Source organism: Gambusia affinis, linkage group LG06, assembly GCF_019740435.1.
Source record: "Gambusia affinis linkage group LG06, SWU_Gaff_1.0, whole genome shotgun sequence".
In the NCBI taxonomy this organism is placed as follows: domain Eukaryota; kingdom Metazoa; phylum Chordata; class Actinopteri; order Cyprinodontiformes; family Poeciliidae; genus Gambusia; species Gambusia affinis.
In genome coordinates, this window is record NC_057873.1 from 15,305,537 (window position 1) to 15,323,852 (window position 18,316).

Sequence of the window (18,316 nt, forward strand, 5' to 3'; positions counted from 1 at the left end):
CTGTGTTTCTGGGTCTCTGTGTTGTCCTGTCTCCCCTTGATTGTTTCCCAGGTGTGTCTCGTTTTCCTTGATTACCCTCTGTGTATTTAACCCCACCTGTATCCGTTGGGTCCTCATCGCTTGTTGCGTCATTCTGTCTGCTTGTTCGTTTGCCACGCGTATATTCTGTTTGCTACCGGTGTGAGCCCTGGCTTCTGCTCAGCCGTGCCGCCAGAAATCTTGTGGACTGTTTGGAGCATTATTTATTATTAAAACACAATCTCTCTCTCTTACCTGGGTCTAAAGCGTCTGCCTCACCACCAACACCCACAACTTTATGACACGTATGTTCTTTTTTTCCTTCTATCGTGTCATATATAATTAAATCACATTTGTTTTGATTAGTTAAATGATGGCTTGTTTTAAATTTACAAGCACTGTGAACCTTCAGATATTTTTCTGTAACAGTTTTATTGGCACATGTTTTGTTAACCATCTCTATACCGACTTCAGACATATGTACTTTTCCCAAACATGTTTGCTCATATTTACCGTAATTTTCAAATTTAGTCCAATGTTATTCAAAAATAATAACATGGGACATGTCAAAGGGAATTTGACAGGTTGAAATTAATGGGTAACGTTGAAGAACCCGACTGGTAACTATAACAACACACCCTCCTCATAAACAAACCTCAATAAAAATGTCACCTGTCATTCTATTGTGTGTATTGTGCCGGTAGGCTTCTAGTTTTGGCTATGATAAAGTTATCTACTGCAGTTTGAAGGATCATTGCATATCAATATTTAAAACTTATTAACTTACTTGGTTAGCCTTTTAGTTCCCAGTTCTGTTTGGAGCAAGTGGGTCAGCAAGTAATTTTCACACACTGTCAGTGTGTTATGCAAGTTCTTAGGAAATCTGTAGCAATTTGTTAAAAACGTTAAGGAAGAGGAAGATAATTCTGACTGCCACAAATAAATAAGTAATAAATTCATTTGATATTAAATTGAAAAACAACAACTTTGGAAAAGGTGACCTCCCCAGTATGTTCCTCCAATTTCATCCATGTGAACACCATAGTTTCAATGATTGTGGTTTTTATTCATATTTGGACCACTGCAGAAACATGAAATATAAGCATAGTATAAACAATATTATACTCACACGACTTCACAATTGACCATTGTAGATCACGGAACATTTCTTTAAATTATTAGTTGTGAAATTCAGTACAAAACCTCCCCAAAGGAAGGACAAATTGAGACATAGCACAAAGTGTCCAATGGCAGACATCTTGTTTTTGTACCCAATAAAACTTGGGTAACACATGACTCACAGTGGTGAAGGAGTGGAATGAGAATGACACAGAAACATAGAGGTGGGACATCTAACCAGTAATCTCAATAAATTAATTACAAAATAATACATGTTTTAAAACTGATTCCTTTAAACACCTTTTTTAGTTCTTTCATTTTTAGCTCACTGGTAGCAATGATGCACAAACTCTTGCTCAGCAGGTGGTGGTAATACATCTGAAGTTTGTCGGGTGCAAAGAAAACGTAAGGAGTAAAGAGTATCAAAAAATCTGCCTCAGTGCAAAACATGCTGTGAGCATAGACACCAGAACTGATGTTAGCTGCAATGTTCCTGGTAAAGGTGCAGAGACAAAACAAGTCAGTCTATTTTGGATGCCATTGTTTAAGACAAATAAAGACATATTCTATTCTATTCTGTTTAATGATTACAAATCCCCTTATTGATTAGATTTGATCAGATCCTGCTACAAGAAAAAAACATATACTGGTTTGAAATTGAGGTGGGATAAAAGGCATAACATTTTAAATCTATGTTTGAATGTGTTCAGAATGTGGATCTTAGTTATTAAATGAGACTTTTCCAAAGTTTAAAACAAAACTGATGTTGTATGTGTGTGCAACAGAATGATAAGTTATGTTCTATTTTACACCAAAACCAGCACCTGTCTGCTTTTCACAATTTTCACACAAGGTTAAATCATCTGGGACTGAAATGTAAGGCTTATCACATTCACTTAGTCCTTGGTTCTTTTACTGTGTGAGTAGGGGACAAAGAACAAGAGAGAGTAGTGGGAAGATGAATTTCCTTTTAAAAAAAGCATAGAGGTTAAAAGAAAGATCAAGGGGTATGAAAAATAAAATATGAGAAAAAAACTGATAGTATGTGGGCAGACAGCTTCTCTAACTGATGACAGGCTGAAACATATCACGTAGCTTGTGAGCATGCTTGTGGCGTTGAGAGAAGAGTCTGAGAATTTGACACGCATCGCTTGTTTCCCCCCGGCTAGCTGGTCACATGCTTGAATCCAACATCATGTCTTGGTGTGAGTCTGTATGTGCCTTCGTCTGACTCTGTGGCTATTTCTGTGCGTTTGGGAGCGTGCTTACATACACCCCCATACACCTGCAGTGGGTAGGATAATTATCCCTGTGCACAGAATCAATCAAAACCAGGCTTGGCAGGTATTAACGAAGCTGTCATAAAAATGTGCAAGAGAACACGCAAAGAGAAACACACACACACATCTGGGTTCTGGATTGCAACGCTGATAAGACAGCTCACAGGTGGAAGAGCAGGAGTGGAGGAGAAGCGAAATGATGGATGACAAACAGAAAGGCATCTATTTGTAACAAGGAAGAACTCTGAGGGAAGCGCTAGTTGTGGTTTTATTTTAATTTGAAGTTTCCACTAGCTACCTAACAAACAGTGATCCAGTCACTACACTGTTAATTCCCCTCTGTTTGTGTATGTGTTAGGTAATATGTCATGTCTGCTAGGAACTGAGTCGAGCAGCCGTCACAGCCTGCTTGTGAGGTATCAGCAGAAATCCAACTTCAAGTTCATGTTACTGCACTGAACAAACATAGACTCTATCTCTGTCACACACACAGTCTGAGTTGTGTGTGTGTGTGCAGTAAACATTACTGCATGAAAGGAGAGCTCTCCTTGGTGGAGGATCACTGATCAGCTCTAATGGCTTCAGTTTATAGTGGGGTTCATGACAACACAATAAACTGGAACAGTGTTTGAGGTTCTGCGGATTTCTGTGTATATGTGATGGAATAGTCTACTCCTAAATTCAGTCTCACACACATTAGCACATCCGCACGCACACGCCCGCACACACACTCTGTAAGCCATCTTATTTGGTAATCGGCACTTATTTGATGAAACAGTAGCATAGCAACCCAAACATACACATGAAACACAAACAAACATGTTGCGATAGAGAAATGTTAATCGAGAATGACAAGTTGGAAGACAAATGCATTCTCTGACCCCGTGGCTAATTTGGTTAGCTGTTATATGATATTACTCGCACTTTGCGCTTCTGCGTGTGTGTGTGTGTGTGTGTCGTTGTTGTTTTGATTATTGTTGTTATGGCATCCATAGGATAGTTACTAGATAATCCAAAAAACAAAAGATATACAAGCAGGTCTCACTGTGCACAACCTCACACTCTAAACACATTCATATTAAAGCATTGCAAGATCTAACAGAAGTACAATAATGTTAGAAACTCCTAAAATATGTTTAAATTTACACTTATTTTGTGTACATCTGGACATGTAGACCGAAATGCACCACTGCCTCTTTGCATTGCATTTTTTTCTTCCAAACTGTTGAGCAAAAACATCCTTAAACCTCGTGTGTACACATTTTCATTGCAGAAGCTTTACTTTTAGATCTTTTGAAAGATTTTTATGTCACTACGAGTGACTTTTATTCAACTAGCTGGACAGGAGGAAACATATATATAGAGAAGGGGAAGACATCCCTTTGAACTGGGGACAACTGCATTGAGGACTAGAGCTTCAGTAAATGCTGCATCTGTTCTACCACTGAGCTACATGGTGAAGTAATACTGAGAAGACTTGAGATTTGATTCAGATTAAGATTCTTTAACTAAAGATTTGGGACTTGATACTCAACTCTTGCTCTAGTTTTGAGACTTTACTTGGATTCACGCTCTAGTCTTTAGTCTTGTCTTGAATTTGTGCTCTAATAACTTGGACTTGTATTTTAAAGACTTCACACTTGAATCAGCCAAGATGAAATAGAACATATCTGATTAGATAGCATTCATTTTATTTGAAAGTTGAATTGAGAACGCTGAAAATAAAGTCTTGCAAATATCTCTTAATAATTGAAGCAAAATACTCTTTCCTGAATAAGGAGTATAAATCTAATGTAACAAGCGTGTTCCCTGAAACATTAAATATCAAATAAAAGCAGAAAATTCTAAACAAAGGATTTGGTGCACACAGTAACTCATCAGAAAAAAAGTGGCTAAAATAGGCCGACAGATTTATCACATCATGAGGTCTTTATTGAGATTAATATAAAAGAACATAATGACATGGAACATTTTGTGCTCACTCACTGGAAATAAACTTGCTGGAGGATGTCAGGTTTGACTTTGTGATTCTGACCTTTCTCCCAAACCTTTGAAATATGCGGAAAGGGAAAAAAAAATACTAAGTCTCTCCTGACACACACACCTGAAAAAACAACAACAAAAAAAATTGATTTGGTAGGTCATGGTAACACTGAGGCTGAGATTAGCATTGCTGATGTGAGTTGTTTGCGTGTGCGTGAGTGTTCATGATGTGTCCTGATAGGACAGTTGACTTGGGCTTCTGGTAGGGGGTACTCCAATCTGACATGCACTCACTGGATCTGCCCTACCTAGTTATTCCACTGACAGCCACTGCCTGGGGAATAGGAGCTGGAGCTCTTGCACGCAAAGTACACGCAGATTCATCTGTAAAATACACAGACACGTAAAATGCGCCTGTACACACGCGAGGCGGATGTGTGTGTTTTCACGCGAGCATTCCCCTCTGGAGCCAGTGTTTTTTCTGATTTTGCTTTGAGCGTGGCTGGTACAGAAGGGTGAACAGTGGGAGTCTTGTCTGCTGTCACTAGAAAAGTCAAAGACATGCCCTCCCATAGACACACTTTTAGCAAACAAAGAACCAGAAAGTGTCAACGACTGAGCCCTAAATAAGAATCACAAAGGACATCACTCTCATTAATGCACACACACTGAAGCTATTATCCATTATTAATTGAAGCAGATTGTTACTTTTAAATATGCTTCCTAGCTGTTTCAATCACACACATCCAAGTGCAAAGAAATTGCACTTGGATGTGTGTAACAAGTGCACTTCAACACATGCAAGATAGATCCAAATTCCTGAGCTTCATTCTGTCAGAAAGGCTGGTTTGTTATTACAGAACATGAACTTTCAATAAGGTCATATCATGACTTCTCGTGTGGTCATAAAAAGCATCTGAAAGTGACTGCTTCATTAGTAAATGGACTTTTAAGCTGTAATTCTCTCTATTCGTGCTTTTTGTACTCTCTGCGCCCGCAGTGTGCCGATTAGAAAGTCCTAACCCAGGTAGTTCCCTCCTACCGTGGGCATGCCTGTCTGTGTTAACTTTCTGCATGTCCTTGACAGTACAGGCAGTGGAACTGATGCTGTTATTTCAGCCTGGTGAGCAAGACAAGACCATCTGCTTTGCTATATAGATTGCCCGCCATGTATCTGGCAGTTTGCATCGATAGGTTATATTTAACCTATCGCTGAACATTCCCTTGCAGCTCTGAACCTGTGCACAGGTCATACTGCAAATTTCCTGACGTAGTTCACTTTGTTGTGGTAACATTTATATAGGTATGCTTCATATCATTAAGGTGTTATTTATTTTAGACAATACAAGTAAAACTACATTGCATGGATATCCCAAGCATCAGTGTTTTTCAAACAAATATTCTCTACCTACATCACATTTTTACATAAAATATGACATTTTATTGTATGCTATTTAAGATTTATTTCTTATCTTTTGTGAAAGGCCTATTTCCTGTAAGAAATAAACTGAAAATAATTTCCAGATGTACCAGTAGAATGGAAATAAGGTTTTAATTAGATTTAATTTTTTCTTTAGGCCCAGTAAAGCCTGAGTGAGCACTGATACTTTTGTAAGAAATAATCTCAGACACCCATCTGGACCTACATTTCTTATCATTGTGATAAGTCAAATAAGTTTTCCCTTGTGGCTTACCAATAAATGTATGTTGCATACTTTTTGATGAGACTGTGTTCGATGTTGAGGATGATGTTTGAAAGAAGGAGAAAATCTCCTGCCATGATTGATATGTCATTCCAATTGAACTTCCCATGTGAACATCATGGTTATCATCTATCTGCTGTTAGCCTCTATTTGTCTAGTCTGCTCTGTGTAAGCGGTGGTGCTTATTATGTTTACTCTTTTCTCCATCTTGCTGTCAGGACTTATTGTGTGGCGTCATATGAAGGAACAGAATGTGCTTTTGCTGGTCCAGGTCACACAGTCTCACTTTGCCATGTGAAACTGCTTTGCAAAAATATGCAAGCTTTGATTGGTCCCATCTCTGAAAAAGGACATTAAAGCTGGTTTTTCACCATATTCTACATCTACCAGAAAAATGCGAAAGCGTGAAATATAAGAAAATTATGATTGCTCTTTCTTTTGGTTTTTAAACTGGATTAAATATATTTTCATGTGACAAATGCCCTTTTCTTTTTTAACAAAAAGAGCCCTCTGAGTCATAACCTTTGTGGATATTTCCTCTGTAATTACAGACTGAATTGTAATTTTGACAAAAAAAAAAAAGAAAACATGTTTTATAAAAATATTTCTGGTGCATGTGTGAATCCTTATTGACAACAGAAAGTAGATGTAGTGAGTACTTTTACTGTAAAGATAATTTGTGCAGGAACCTCGGAAATAAGGACAGGGATCGATTTGCTCTCACCTATCAAAAATAAACTATGAAAAAAAAAACTATGCTAGTTTGTTAGATAGAAATACCTTTTATTTCAGGACTATGACATTTTTTTTATTTGAATGAAGGGACAACTCAGACCTTAAGAACAAATACAAAACACAGTTTCTACTAAAGCTACGACAATACGCTGGAGAAGAGTCAACAGCCAAACCATCAAGGAGACTGTCGGTATTGTTTACCAAATGAGAAAATTATTTCTGGGACTAATAATTTCCCTGCATTGTTTTTTTATTTTTGTCTCCAAATCAAATTGAGAAAATATTTGACTGCAGATGTCACTTGAATATTTTCTTACCTTTCAACCATCAAATGTGAAACATTAGTTTGAAGTAATCTCTTAATGCCAAATGTCTATTTGGAAACAATCTATCTATAGATATACTTACACACAGGCAAGGGAATAATATTTGGACAGCAATTTCTTTGGTGACAAAGTTGTTTGTTGGCAATGCTTTTGGTTCAGAAAAGAAGAAAAACCTTAATCGTTTGCCCAAATGTTGGCAGAATTTGAGTTACAGATTTTGTCCCAGTTAGTTATTCCTGACTGTGGTGAATTAAAGGCAGAGTAAGCTTGCAGCAGAGACCATTTAAACCCTTGGCGAGGGAACCAGCGCCTGACGTTTTTAAGCTGTTGTCGTCAGAGAACAACTGTTCTACTTCCTCCTCTTTACTATAAAACCTCAGGATAAATATTTAATTTATGAATTTAAACTCCTTCTGGAGACTTTGCTATCAGTTCTTTGGTCTTGGATGGGTATTGTGTTGAGTGATGATTGGTGTTTCAGAAGCAACACTAGTGCTCTTTGGTAAATGTCACACCTTTAAAGATTTGTTTTCAGTCTAGAGGAATTTTTAAGTTGCCTGGGCCATAAACCTTTACTCATTAATGTCTGAATTATTGGTGACCATGAAACCAGTTAATAGGATGGATTACCACAGACAGCTGCTTTAGCTTGGTCCAGAAGACTTTTGCACACTGCTTAATTTGCTAACGTGTAAATATGTCAGATTTAGCAAGAGTGAGATTAGAAGCAAATTTTGCTATTGACTATGACACCCAGATCAATTTCTGTTTATTGTGTCCAAGACACAATTAAAGCTTGGGAGGAACGCCCATCTCTTCATATCAGTCACTTATGAGGAACATTTAAATTTTTAATCTCTCCATTTTAACAACACCGTCCTTCCATGTGAATCATTAAGATAAATTGCCTATAAGCTAATTTCCCCCTTGTGAGAGTTAAGTGATGTTAAGTTCAGCTGAGCTTCTCTAGTGAGAATACATTGCTGCTTACACTTCACGTTCACTTCCTCGCTTTTCTGTTGTTTTGTTCCTTGACAGGCTGGGGACAGCAGACAACATGAAGGATAAGGCAGAAGAGAAACTTGGAAAAGAGAAGCAAAATGTTGAAACACTCAGGTAAGGATGGTGCATAAAAACAGTGCAAGAATAGAAATGCAATTTGACAGCATGAGGTTGAGACAGTAGTGTTTGATAAAAAGATTTGTTAGAGTAAAAACCACTGGAAACGTCCATCACTTTTTAAAACCAACACACAAAAAAGAAAACTCTCCTTGGTTTTGTGCATATTGGACGGATACTGTACATGGCAGGGAGATGATGTCTGATACCAACAAACTGAGAGAAATGGTAAAACGATGCAACAAAAGTGGAAAAAAACATAGACGGGAACGTTAATTCATCTGACCCGTGGATTAATTCCTGTAAATGGAGAGAGAGACTGAAAAAGACATGTGTGGATGACAGGATGACAGGAGAGGTGACATGAGAAGAGATGGGATGTCAAGGAAATAGTTCGTTTTAATCACCTTGCTGACATTGAAAAATACTACATGAGTAAATCATCAGGGGTCAAATGCATGCAGTCTCTCTGAGTCTCTGCTTTTTACTTTTAACCTTATCTCAGATGACATATCTGGCTCATATCTGTTCCTCCATTTGGGGCTGTCAGCCTTATGATTTATGTCATTTGACATTATAAAACTGACTCTCGTGACAACCAGTGCCCAGGCTCCTCATCCACTCTGCACGCACAAGTGCACAAAGCCCCAGAGACCAGCTCAGAGGCTGCCTTATGCCCCCGTCTTCTGTACAAAATTCAACGGATCACTTTGAGTTTCAAACCCTAAATTAGAAAAATAACAGCCCTGCATCTCTTTGTGTCACAATCACAGTATTTATAAAGGAATATAATTTTTTAGATAAAGAGTTCAACATGTTCTCACCCACGTGTTCCCCTAAGAGTGTTTTTGGAATAACAAAATGTTCTTTTCAAACATTTTAGTTTTACAAGCTTTGCATTAGTTTGTGGCCTGATGACAGGCATCCTTGTGATTGTGCATATAAATGTAAAAGTCTTATAAAAAGTGTGTTGTCTTTTAGTGGTATCATTGATATTTTATCTTTATTTTAACTTGACTTTTTAATCAGGTTTAGATTTTTTTTATGATACAAGTGACTGTTAATGTTCAGTGGTAAAATATGTTTCATAAATTTTCTATATCATGTCTTATCATGTTGTGATTGTAAAATTATACCCTGTAATATAGTGAATATAGAATGTTATGCTCTGGTGGCTAAGATAAATAATTTCTGAACTTATTGCACCTTTTAATTTGACCTGCATGTACAAGTAACTTAAAAATAAATACACTTTTTTTGGGGAAAATAAAAAAACAATACATTTTTTCCACAGGTTTTCACAAGTTCTTGTAACTTTCAGATATGCCAGTGTTGAGGTTTACTATAACATTCAAAGCTATGATTAAGTCAGCACCACTTTTCCTTTATCTAAAATGCCATTTCTAGATGCCTAAATACTGAGTTTCCATATGACTGACTGATTGGCAATTTCTGTTAACACTTAATAAAGTGAGTGCTTATCAAAATGGATACTCTTTGTAAATTAGCGGTTCTCTTGGTATCCATCAATGTTCAATTCTTGGTGTTATTTTGCTTTAGAGGTGCGTGTGTGCGGCGGCAGCAGATCCTCCGAAAAACTCTGACCGTTCTCCGCCTGTGTGGCAGCGGGTTCACAGACTTACAGGGTTTCCTTCGTCAGCTGACTGGGGCTTGGCAGACTTGCAGTTCCCAGATTTTGCAGCACTGCAGACAGGGCTTTTCAGGTAAAACCTACTCATCAACACACACACACGCACGCCCACACACGGAAAAGAAAAAAGAATTGAACAAATAATCTTTCAGCAGGGCTGAATATTAGTTTAACTGTTACACAGACTGTTGGGGATTAACGGTGTATCTCAGCGGGTTCAAACTTAATAAACAAACTCCTATTTGGCAAGATGGCGTATGTTTTCATAGGTACATTTGTGTAATAACTGTAAAGAAGAAAATTAATTTGGGATTCTAGTTAGAGGAGTTTGACTGCAGTGTGTGTGTGTGTGTGTTTAATGCTGACAGTAAATGCCTCAAGGACCGCTAACCTCCGGCTCACCTCTTGGGTGGGTCTTTTTCTCTCTGCTGCATGCTCTGAGCAGCTGCCAAGTGTGGGCGTGCAGGCGTGTGTGTGTGTTTGTATAGGTGCACACACGCAAGAGAAAAATGGAAATATGGCTTGAAAGAGGAAGAACATAAAGTAATCCAACAGTGGAGAAGTCCTCTGTTTGTATTGATGCCATGTGAGTATGTGTTTGTTCTGATACATGATCACGAAAGCAGCTGCTGCACATACCAACAGATACAATAAACTACACACAGAGAGTTGAGCATGCACGCACACACATCCACTTAAATACACAGTGGAAATAAACCCTGTTTTGCTACCAAGATGGACGTTCAACTCAGCTTTATGTGAACGTTGTTTAGAGAAGTTGAGCTATTAATTCATAAGTTTATAGGGGGAGAAAAGTACCCAAAAAAACCCACTGTAAAGCAAAGATTCTAAAAAAGATCCTAATTTGTTTACTCTTTGATATTCAAACATTTTGTAGCTTTTTAAAATGGTCTTTAAAAACAGTACTCTTTGCTCTTTGAGGGTATTTTAACTGTATGGTATTAAGTAGAAAGACCGGAGGAGAAGGACTGAAATTTTGTTACAATATCTGTAGTATTTATCATAATTATGAGTCCTGCCAAAATCTTTTGAACTTAACATAATATTTTGGGCTTTGAAAAAAACAGAATACAGAACAGAATATGTACAAATTCTGCCGCAAAACCCTTTTTCCCTCACTTAAATCAAACTAAACTTTTAACTGTTTTTGTTCAAGCTTACTAGAATATTTTTACTCTAAATGACAGAATAATAGGACATTTTTAAATTAAAATTTCAAATTCATAAGTTTAGATACATTTTATTTGTATGTGGTAGAGAAGATCTTTGTGATGCCACCACAAAGTGTAGACTTGGTTATTCTTAAGCCATTTTGTTACTAATTTGACAATATGATTAGGGCACTCGTACATTTGGACAACCCAGATGTGCCAGATTTTTAAATTCTTTGCTGATGTTTTGAAATGTTGATTAAATATTTCAACATATTGCTCTTTCATTACGATGCCGTCTAATTTGAGAAGAGCAGCAGTCTCTCCTGCAGCATGACGCTGCCACCTGGATGCTTCACAGTTGGGACGGTGTTTCCAGGCTCGTATGTTTCCCTCTTTTTCGTCCAAATTTAGCAATGGTTATTATGGCCAAACAGTTTCATTTTTCTTTGTCCCTGTGTTCTCTGAGTGGCCTTTCCCAATATATGACTTGTTTCTCTGAGAATACTAACTCTTACATCAGTTGGCCTCTTCATGAGGTGCTTAGTATTGGTTCCCAGGATGAGACATGTTTCACCAAAGCATCTTTAGGACAAGTAACATCTCTACTTCCTGTATGGGACAGGGACTGGACAATATTATATTTCACATCTGCAGCTATAGCACACACAAATATTAACTGCGTCACAATTTTTTTAAACATACATGCAGCATTTATAAATGCTTTCACGGAGTTGGCAGTGAGTTTAAACAGTAGCTGGAATCCCTATTGTAGAGTCATTCAAATTGAAATCAATTAGACTTTTATTTTATTTCTCTTTTCCTTGTCTAGTTATGATTAGATAAGGCTGAGTTTGAAGAAATACAGAAGTTAAAGTACCAGGTAGAAGCCAGTGTAAGTGTAGCACTCAAGACCATCTATGATTCATTCACATAAACTTCTCTTCTCAGTCACAGGAACTTTTTGAATCTTTATAATAAAACAAAGCAGAAAAACAGCCAGTAAGGCAGAGTTTGAGATTTTGGCTCAGAATAACCAAGAAATGAAATATTCAGATTTATTTCTGCCCATGCTTTGTTCCATTGTACCAGCGTTGTAAAAGAAAATCCCTGTTGTTAATTAAAAAATAACCACAAGCAATGTGCTTGCAAACTGAGATGAGACTTGGTTTGTTGCTAAACAGTGCTGTCTGGCAGTGTCCCACTGTGATACTCAAGCAACAGTCAGAGGGACTAGGGAATGAAAAATAGTCTGTGAGGAACATAAAGAGTACGCAGGGATGAATGTGGTTTATGATTAGACGGGGAAGAACAGGGAGGAGATGACAGATCAAGCTTGAGGGCTGTGGAATTTTACACTGAACGAGACAAAGGCAGCCAATCAGATGACAGCAAGATGAAGACACAATCTGAGTTTATTCTGTGTAGTTGTCAGCAAACAAGTTGTGCAGCTTTGCGTAGAAGTGGCTTTCAAAGAAATTTGACAGTGTGGGAGTTTTTTTTTGTTTTGTTTTTTTTTTACATTTTGCAAAATGGGGGCAAGGTTAAAGAAAATACAGTTTCAAAGCAGAATTAAGGGTGTGTAGGATTCTGTCTGTCTGTGTTTGCATGTTTGGGTGCGCGTGCGTGCGTGCGTGCGTGGGTGTGTGTGTGTGTATGAGTGCTTGCATTTAAGTGTGTTTGACCGATCCATGAACCGGAGCCATCTGCCAACACACAGGGCCAACCAAAGACTACTGTATAAGGTATCCATTTCCTTGGGAGCCAGTCTTGTGCATGTGTAAGTTTATGGCAGCTGTATAAAAGTGTCACATATATCCTCACAGTCAGAGGGTAGCTGAGTGAGACGTTTCTCATTGCATCACCTCACTGCATTGCGATTCTTACAACTGCCTCAGCCATATATAGAAGATGCCAGAGTCTAGATTTGACAAATACATAGTTGAGTTTTATATGTGTAATATAAACATTATAGCTTCAGGGTAAGGCTAGTTAAGCAAATGCACTCTTTAAGCTGAGACAGTTGCACTCCAGGATTCAGGATTCTACCGCGGTTCAATTATTTGACATATTTCCACAAACCGCTGCCTCTCGGGAGCTGGTGTACTTTTATTACACACAATAAACTAGGCAGACACCCAAAAAGGCCAGTAATACCCACAAACCTGAGAATATGATATTATAGTAATGCAGTCCCTCATAAAAATTCCAGCGTGCAACTGTGTGTATGTGTGCTTGTGTTTATGGGTGTCTGTAAAGGTAGCTGCTTGCTGTCAGCACGTCTTCCTATGTAAATTACTCTTACTTACTGTGAGCTCTCTTTATAGCTCTGCATCGTGTCACGTGGTGTAAACCCCAAGGAGACTGTCTGTGTTATTTTAATTATGTTAATTAAAATAGAAAAATACTTTAGATTTTTTCACACAGACTGTCTTACAATATTGTAGGTCCTAGGAGTCGTTTTTATGTTCTGTGATCTTCTTTTCTTTCATTCATTTTTAATTGGATTCAATTCAGCTAAATAACCAGGAAACTGTAGCAGTTTTAATTTCTTTCTCTGAAAACAATTAAGAGTTTATTTTTCTGGCTTGTCTACATTTTCCCCAGCATACTCTCATCAAGCTTCAGCATGCTTTTCCTTCAGCAGTGCAGTCTTGTTCATTGAGGATTTATAGAAGCCATTGCACTTGAGTGCATTGTGTATTATGTTCATGGAAAAGACGGTGCTTGCTATTTCTTTGTCTTTCTGAAGCTTACTGGGAATGCTCCTTGGCTGTTCATCAACTCCTTTGACTCGTCTGTCAGACGAAAAAGCGTTGGGTGCAAATAGATGTACATACCGTTCCTTTTATCCTCTTTTTCTTTTTTCTCTAAATTTTATGTATCTTTGCTTTGTGTCTGTACACTGTGAACACTTGGAAACCAAAATCAAATTCCTTGTTTGTGGACAGAATCTTGGCCTTTAAAGCCGATTCTGAAGTATTGCAAAGAACATTTGGCGTTGACTGGTTCATGGTGAATTTATATTCTGTATTTTTCTGGATTGTGGGTCCAGCAGTGAACAATGGGTGGGCCTGGGGGACGATAACAATATAGCTTGCCTAAGAAACAGGTTATCTCAACTGGTATCAGGAGCTAACTTGACAGGATCCAGTAAAAGCTTCTTGCTGCACTGCTTTTACTGAAAAAGCGTGGGAGTTGCATGTTTGGGGAAAATTTTTTTGAAGCTCCAGCAGCCTTACGCAGCATGAGTTCAAACGCTGCAGAGTACAGCAAGCAATTAAACTGTCAGTCACGGCTGTCACTCAGTGGCAACATCAGGGCTTTTCACAGGCCCTTCAAAGATATTTAATGAATTATTAATGAAGCAATAATTTTCTAAAGTGACCATCAAACGTGTGTTGATGCCTATTGTTTCAAGCCAATATGCAACAGCTGTTGGTAAAAATTCAGTAAAGCAGTCTTTCACCTCATAAGCTTCAGCAGTTTGTTTTTTGGGATGGTTGTACACTTATTCTGAGGTTTATGACAAGGAAGTTTGTCTAGCTATGCTAAAGCAAAGAAACACAGCTACAGTCATGGTACAAAAAGAAAGTACATCCCTTTTTAGTCATGTTGACTTGTTGGGATTCTTTACCATGTATGTTACATCTCTGAAAGAGCATATATCATGCTGATCTGCACAATGTTTGTGTCAATGATAATGGGAAAAATCTCACCGCTGATAACATCTTCACAGTTTGAAAGTTTGACTTTTACCCACTGATGGCCATTCAAAAAACATTTTGGAATATATTTATTCGAAGCACCACACAAGATGGTAACCTTTCCAACTGGAGTCTGTGGATCAAAATGATTTTTTTTTTTTTACATTCCTTAGTGCATAGAAATAAAATATATTATCCCATCACTTAATAGTCTGGATAAACTGTACACACACCACTCTGTTTTCTTTACACAAAGGAAGTTCTAATTTGACAGAATATACATGTTATGAAAATTTATTTTAGAAATTAATATAGACTATACCACTTTAAATAGTCAATTTTTAATAGCACAGTCACCGATTGTTAGGTTGATGTCTATGGTAATTACATTTTTTGTGAAGTGTTACAAATCTTGCAAATATGAATATTACCATGGTAATAATTAAAACCAATGACAATTTCAATTAAGCTACTTAAAAGTTGTTGTTTTTTTTAATTAAAGCTCAAGATGCAGATGTATTAGAAAAAAAACTGTTAAAGTTTAGCGCACCAAACATATATCCACATATACACCAAATAAAGTTACAAATACCACTCATGAGACATGAAAGGACTTGAGGTTCCACAAAATGTACTCAGTTTCTTTACACTGAGACTCACATAGAGACGAGGCATAGGAAGTGATGTGAAAGAGGCTTTTAGGTTTTCACATGTTTTCAACAAATCAAATAGGTGTGGGGTTCTTTTTTATTTTGGTCTTATTGTGGTTTTATAAAATGAGGTTGTGCAATTTGAGGTGTGTGTTTTTGTGCACTTGAGGTTTTAGTTAAATAATCAATGTAGAATCTGGTAGACATCAGACCATTTAAGTAAATAATAGCTGTGATAGAAGGTGTACTTTCTTATTATAATGACTGTAATTATGGTTGTAATTTTTATAATCATCATTTTCATCTTCCATGTAGTATTTTTGGTTTGAGATATTCCATTAATGTCTCAGAGGAGGTTTTGATGTATAAGACTGCAACATTGCAACTGTTGCAGTGTAAGCATCAATTTCAAAGCTGTCACATTAGACTGCTGTTAGTTGCAGTAATTGTTGCTGCTATGAAGTTGCATGCTACTGTTTATCACTGGGAGAAGCATTTAAGGCTGCGCGGCTTTAATTTCAAACCCTATTTCAGCCCTCAACTATTCCCCTCGAGTTCTTCTGTTTGGGCATGTCTGTGCAGTGTGTAACTGTGTGCATCCTCAAGTGTTGTTTTGTCATCACAGTTCATGGAGGTTTTTTCATTCATTCTTGTGTTTTTTTGGTGTGCCTTTGAGTTTGAGAGTGAGAGAGAGAGAGAGCATGATGCTTTACCCTGCTTGGACCTTGTCATGTCACGGTGACCAGAAAGCAATTATCGTTGTATTGCCGGTTTGAGTAGGACCTCCTACACTCCTCTCTTCCTGCCGAGAGAAATGAAGTGAGTAAAAGGCAAGATGGGAGAGCCGAGAGAGAGGGCGAGTGAGAGAGAGAGAGAGAGAGAACAACAACGAGCCGCAGAAAGAGGACTGATTATGAAAGACGCACTCAGAGAGGAATGAAGAGTGAAAGTCCGATGAGGGCGAGTGAGCAAAACAAAGACTTGGAGAGAGAGAGAGAGAATGTCAGGCTGACATTGCTGGATAGTTTGAGTGCTCTTCAGGACCCCAGCCGCTGCACCCCGCTGCACTTCTCAGAAAGTGCAATTCTTTCAATACTGCAGACATAAACATGTTTACAAACACAAGCACATACTTCTACAGGAAGACCCAGGTTTGACTTTTGAGTGTGGTTTCTTAAATTATATTTACTGTAGTGCTATTTGTTTGAGCATTGCACCCTACACTGTAAAAAGTTGGGTTTAAGTTTTAACCCAACTTAAATGTATCAAGCTAAATGGTCACAAGTAATCAAATTACGTTTATGTAATTGAATTCTTATTAAGCTGTAAAGTTAAACAAATGCAAATAAAGTAAGTTGGAGAAATTTCAATTACTTGTGACAAATTAACAAAATTTTTTAAAGTTGGAGCTCCATTCTAGTTTTTCAGTGTAATTAGATTGTCAGACAAAACCGAAACGTTAAGCATAATTCCCACTTTAGTATACGCTAAAGACAGGTTACTATAAATGCAGAGCCTTGTAAAATTATTAATATTTATTCATATTTGTCCTATTAAAACCAGAAGCTTACCGTATCTCATAGACCAACATGTCATATGATGCATGTGTTCACACAAATAAAAATCTGTAAAATGTAGTATAAAAATGTATCTAGAACGTTTTAAATATAAATTCATTGCAACCAATTACCTTCATTTGTCAGATTAGTGAATGAGCTGTCCTAGCCATTCTTGGAGGAAGACTTGATAGAGCATTCAAATCGCTTCATACAGGTTGTAGCTCCACATTAAAGCAGAACATAACTCTGCTTTAAATACGCAGTTTCTGCCCTCAGAAAAACTTGACCAGGAACTTATTTCAATTAAAGACCTTTCATGTCTGAGAGGATAATTTGTACTGAATTGCAATCTAAATGAATTATTATAATGCTGTTGAGATTAATAAAAAATAATGAGGATAGTTACAAAATATGTAAATCCTAAAATAAGGAGTCGGCTCAGTAAGTAAATAGGCTCTGCAAATGACATTGCCCAGGACGATTGTGGCACGCTTCATTGTATTCACTGTCCAGATCTGGAACTCAAATGCTCTTTCTCAGATGATGTCCCATTCTGCCTGGAGCGGTGGGAAGTTCTGCGCCACACACTGACAAGCTGCTGGCCTCATTTAAATTTGAAATATAACATCAGAGCACTTCTTGCAGGATTGCTGTTTCAACAAATGTGTCTACTGGCCTGGAAAGCAGCTATATTAAAATAACTCAGATTGAACTAGGAGATTTGCCTGGGATTGTGTTGGCCTCCCATCGCCCAATTATTTTAAATATTCGTTTATATTCACTTCTGTTCATCGTTTACTTTATCAATTTTATGTATTTCTTGGAAAGGTTTTGTCTGCCCACTGTATCACTAAAATGTTTTTTATTGATCGGATGTAATACAAAGGATCACACCATGTTTTATTTAATAAACGTGCAAGTCTAAGGAAATACCATGACAGAATACTCTACCGACCTATTTTCTCTCATGTCTCTTTTTTCTGTTACATCCTATGATGAGGAACTTGACATCAGTTCAGCCCTGAACTTCTTTTTGTCGTATTGAGTAAATTCAAATCTGTGGGTGTTTTTCTTTGTGTGTGAACAGAGCTGAGCGAAGAGCTGCTGCATTCCACTGTGGAGCTTCAGAAAACGAAAGAAGAGAAAAATCACCTAACTCAGCTGCTGATGTAAGTCTCTACCGAATGTGGCAAAGCAAACAGCACTCTTGCAGAAACATGAAAACACATGTTTTAATGGAAACGCAGGTGGATGGTGGTATTTGGAAAATGCTGGGTGAGGAACAGGTCACTGC

The 18,316-nt window shown here is 37.6% G+C and overlaps 1 protein-coding gene across 2 annotated transcripts in view; it reads left to right on the forward strand.

Moving 5' to 3' along the window:
* The window catches only part of lekr1 (leucine, glutamate and lysine rich 1), a 72,416-nt gene that overhangs the window by 25,595 nt on the left and 28,505 nt on the right, over nucleotides 1–18,316 (forward strand). For both annotated transcript variants that reach the window (XM_044120751.1, XM_044120752.1), the window contains 3 exons: nucleotides 8,203–8,280; nucleotides 9,844–10,007; nucleotides 18,110–18,191. In XM_044120751.1, the coding sequence (XP_043976686.1) occupies nucleotides 8,203–8,280; nucleotides 9,844–10,007; nucleotides 18,110–18,191 (324 nt within the window). The remainder of the gene's footprint in view (nucleotides 1–8,202; nucleotides 8,281–9,843; nucleotides 10,008–18,109; nucleotides 18,192–18,316) is intronic.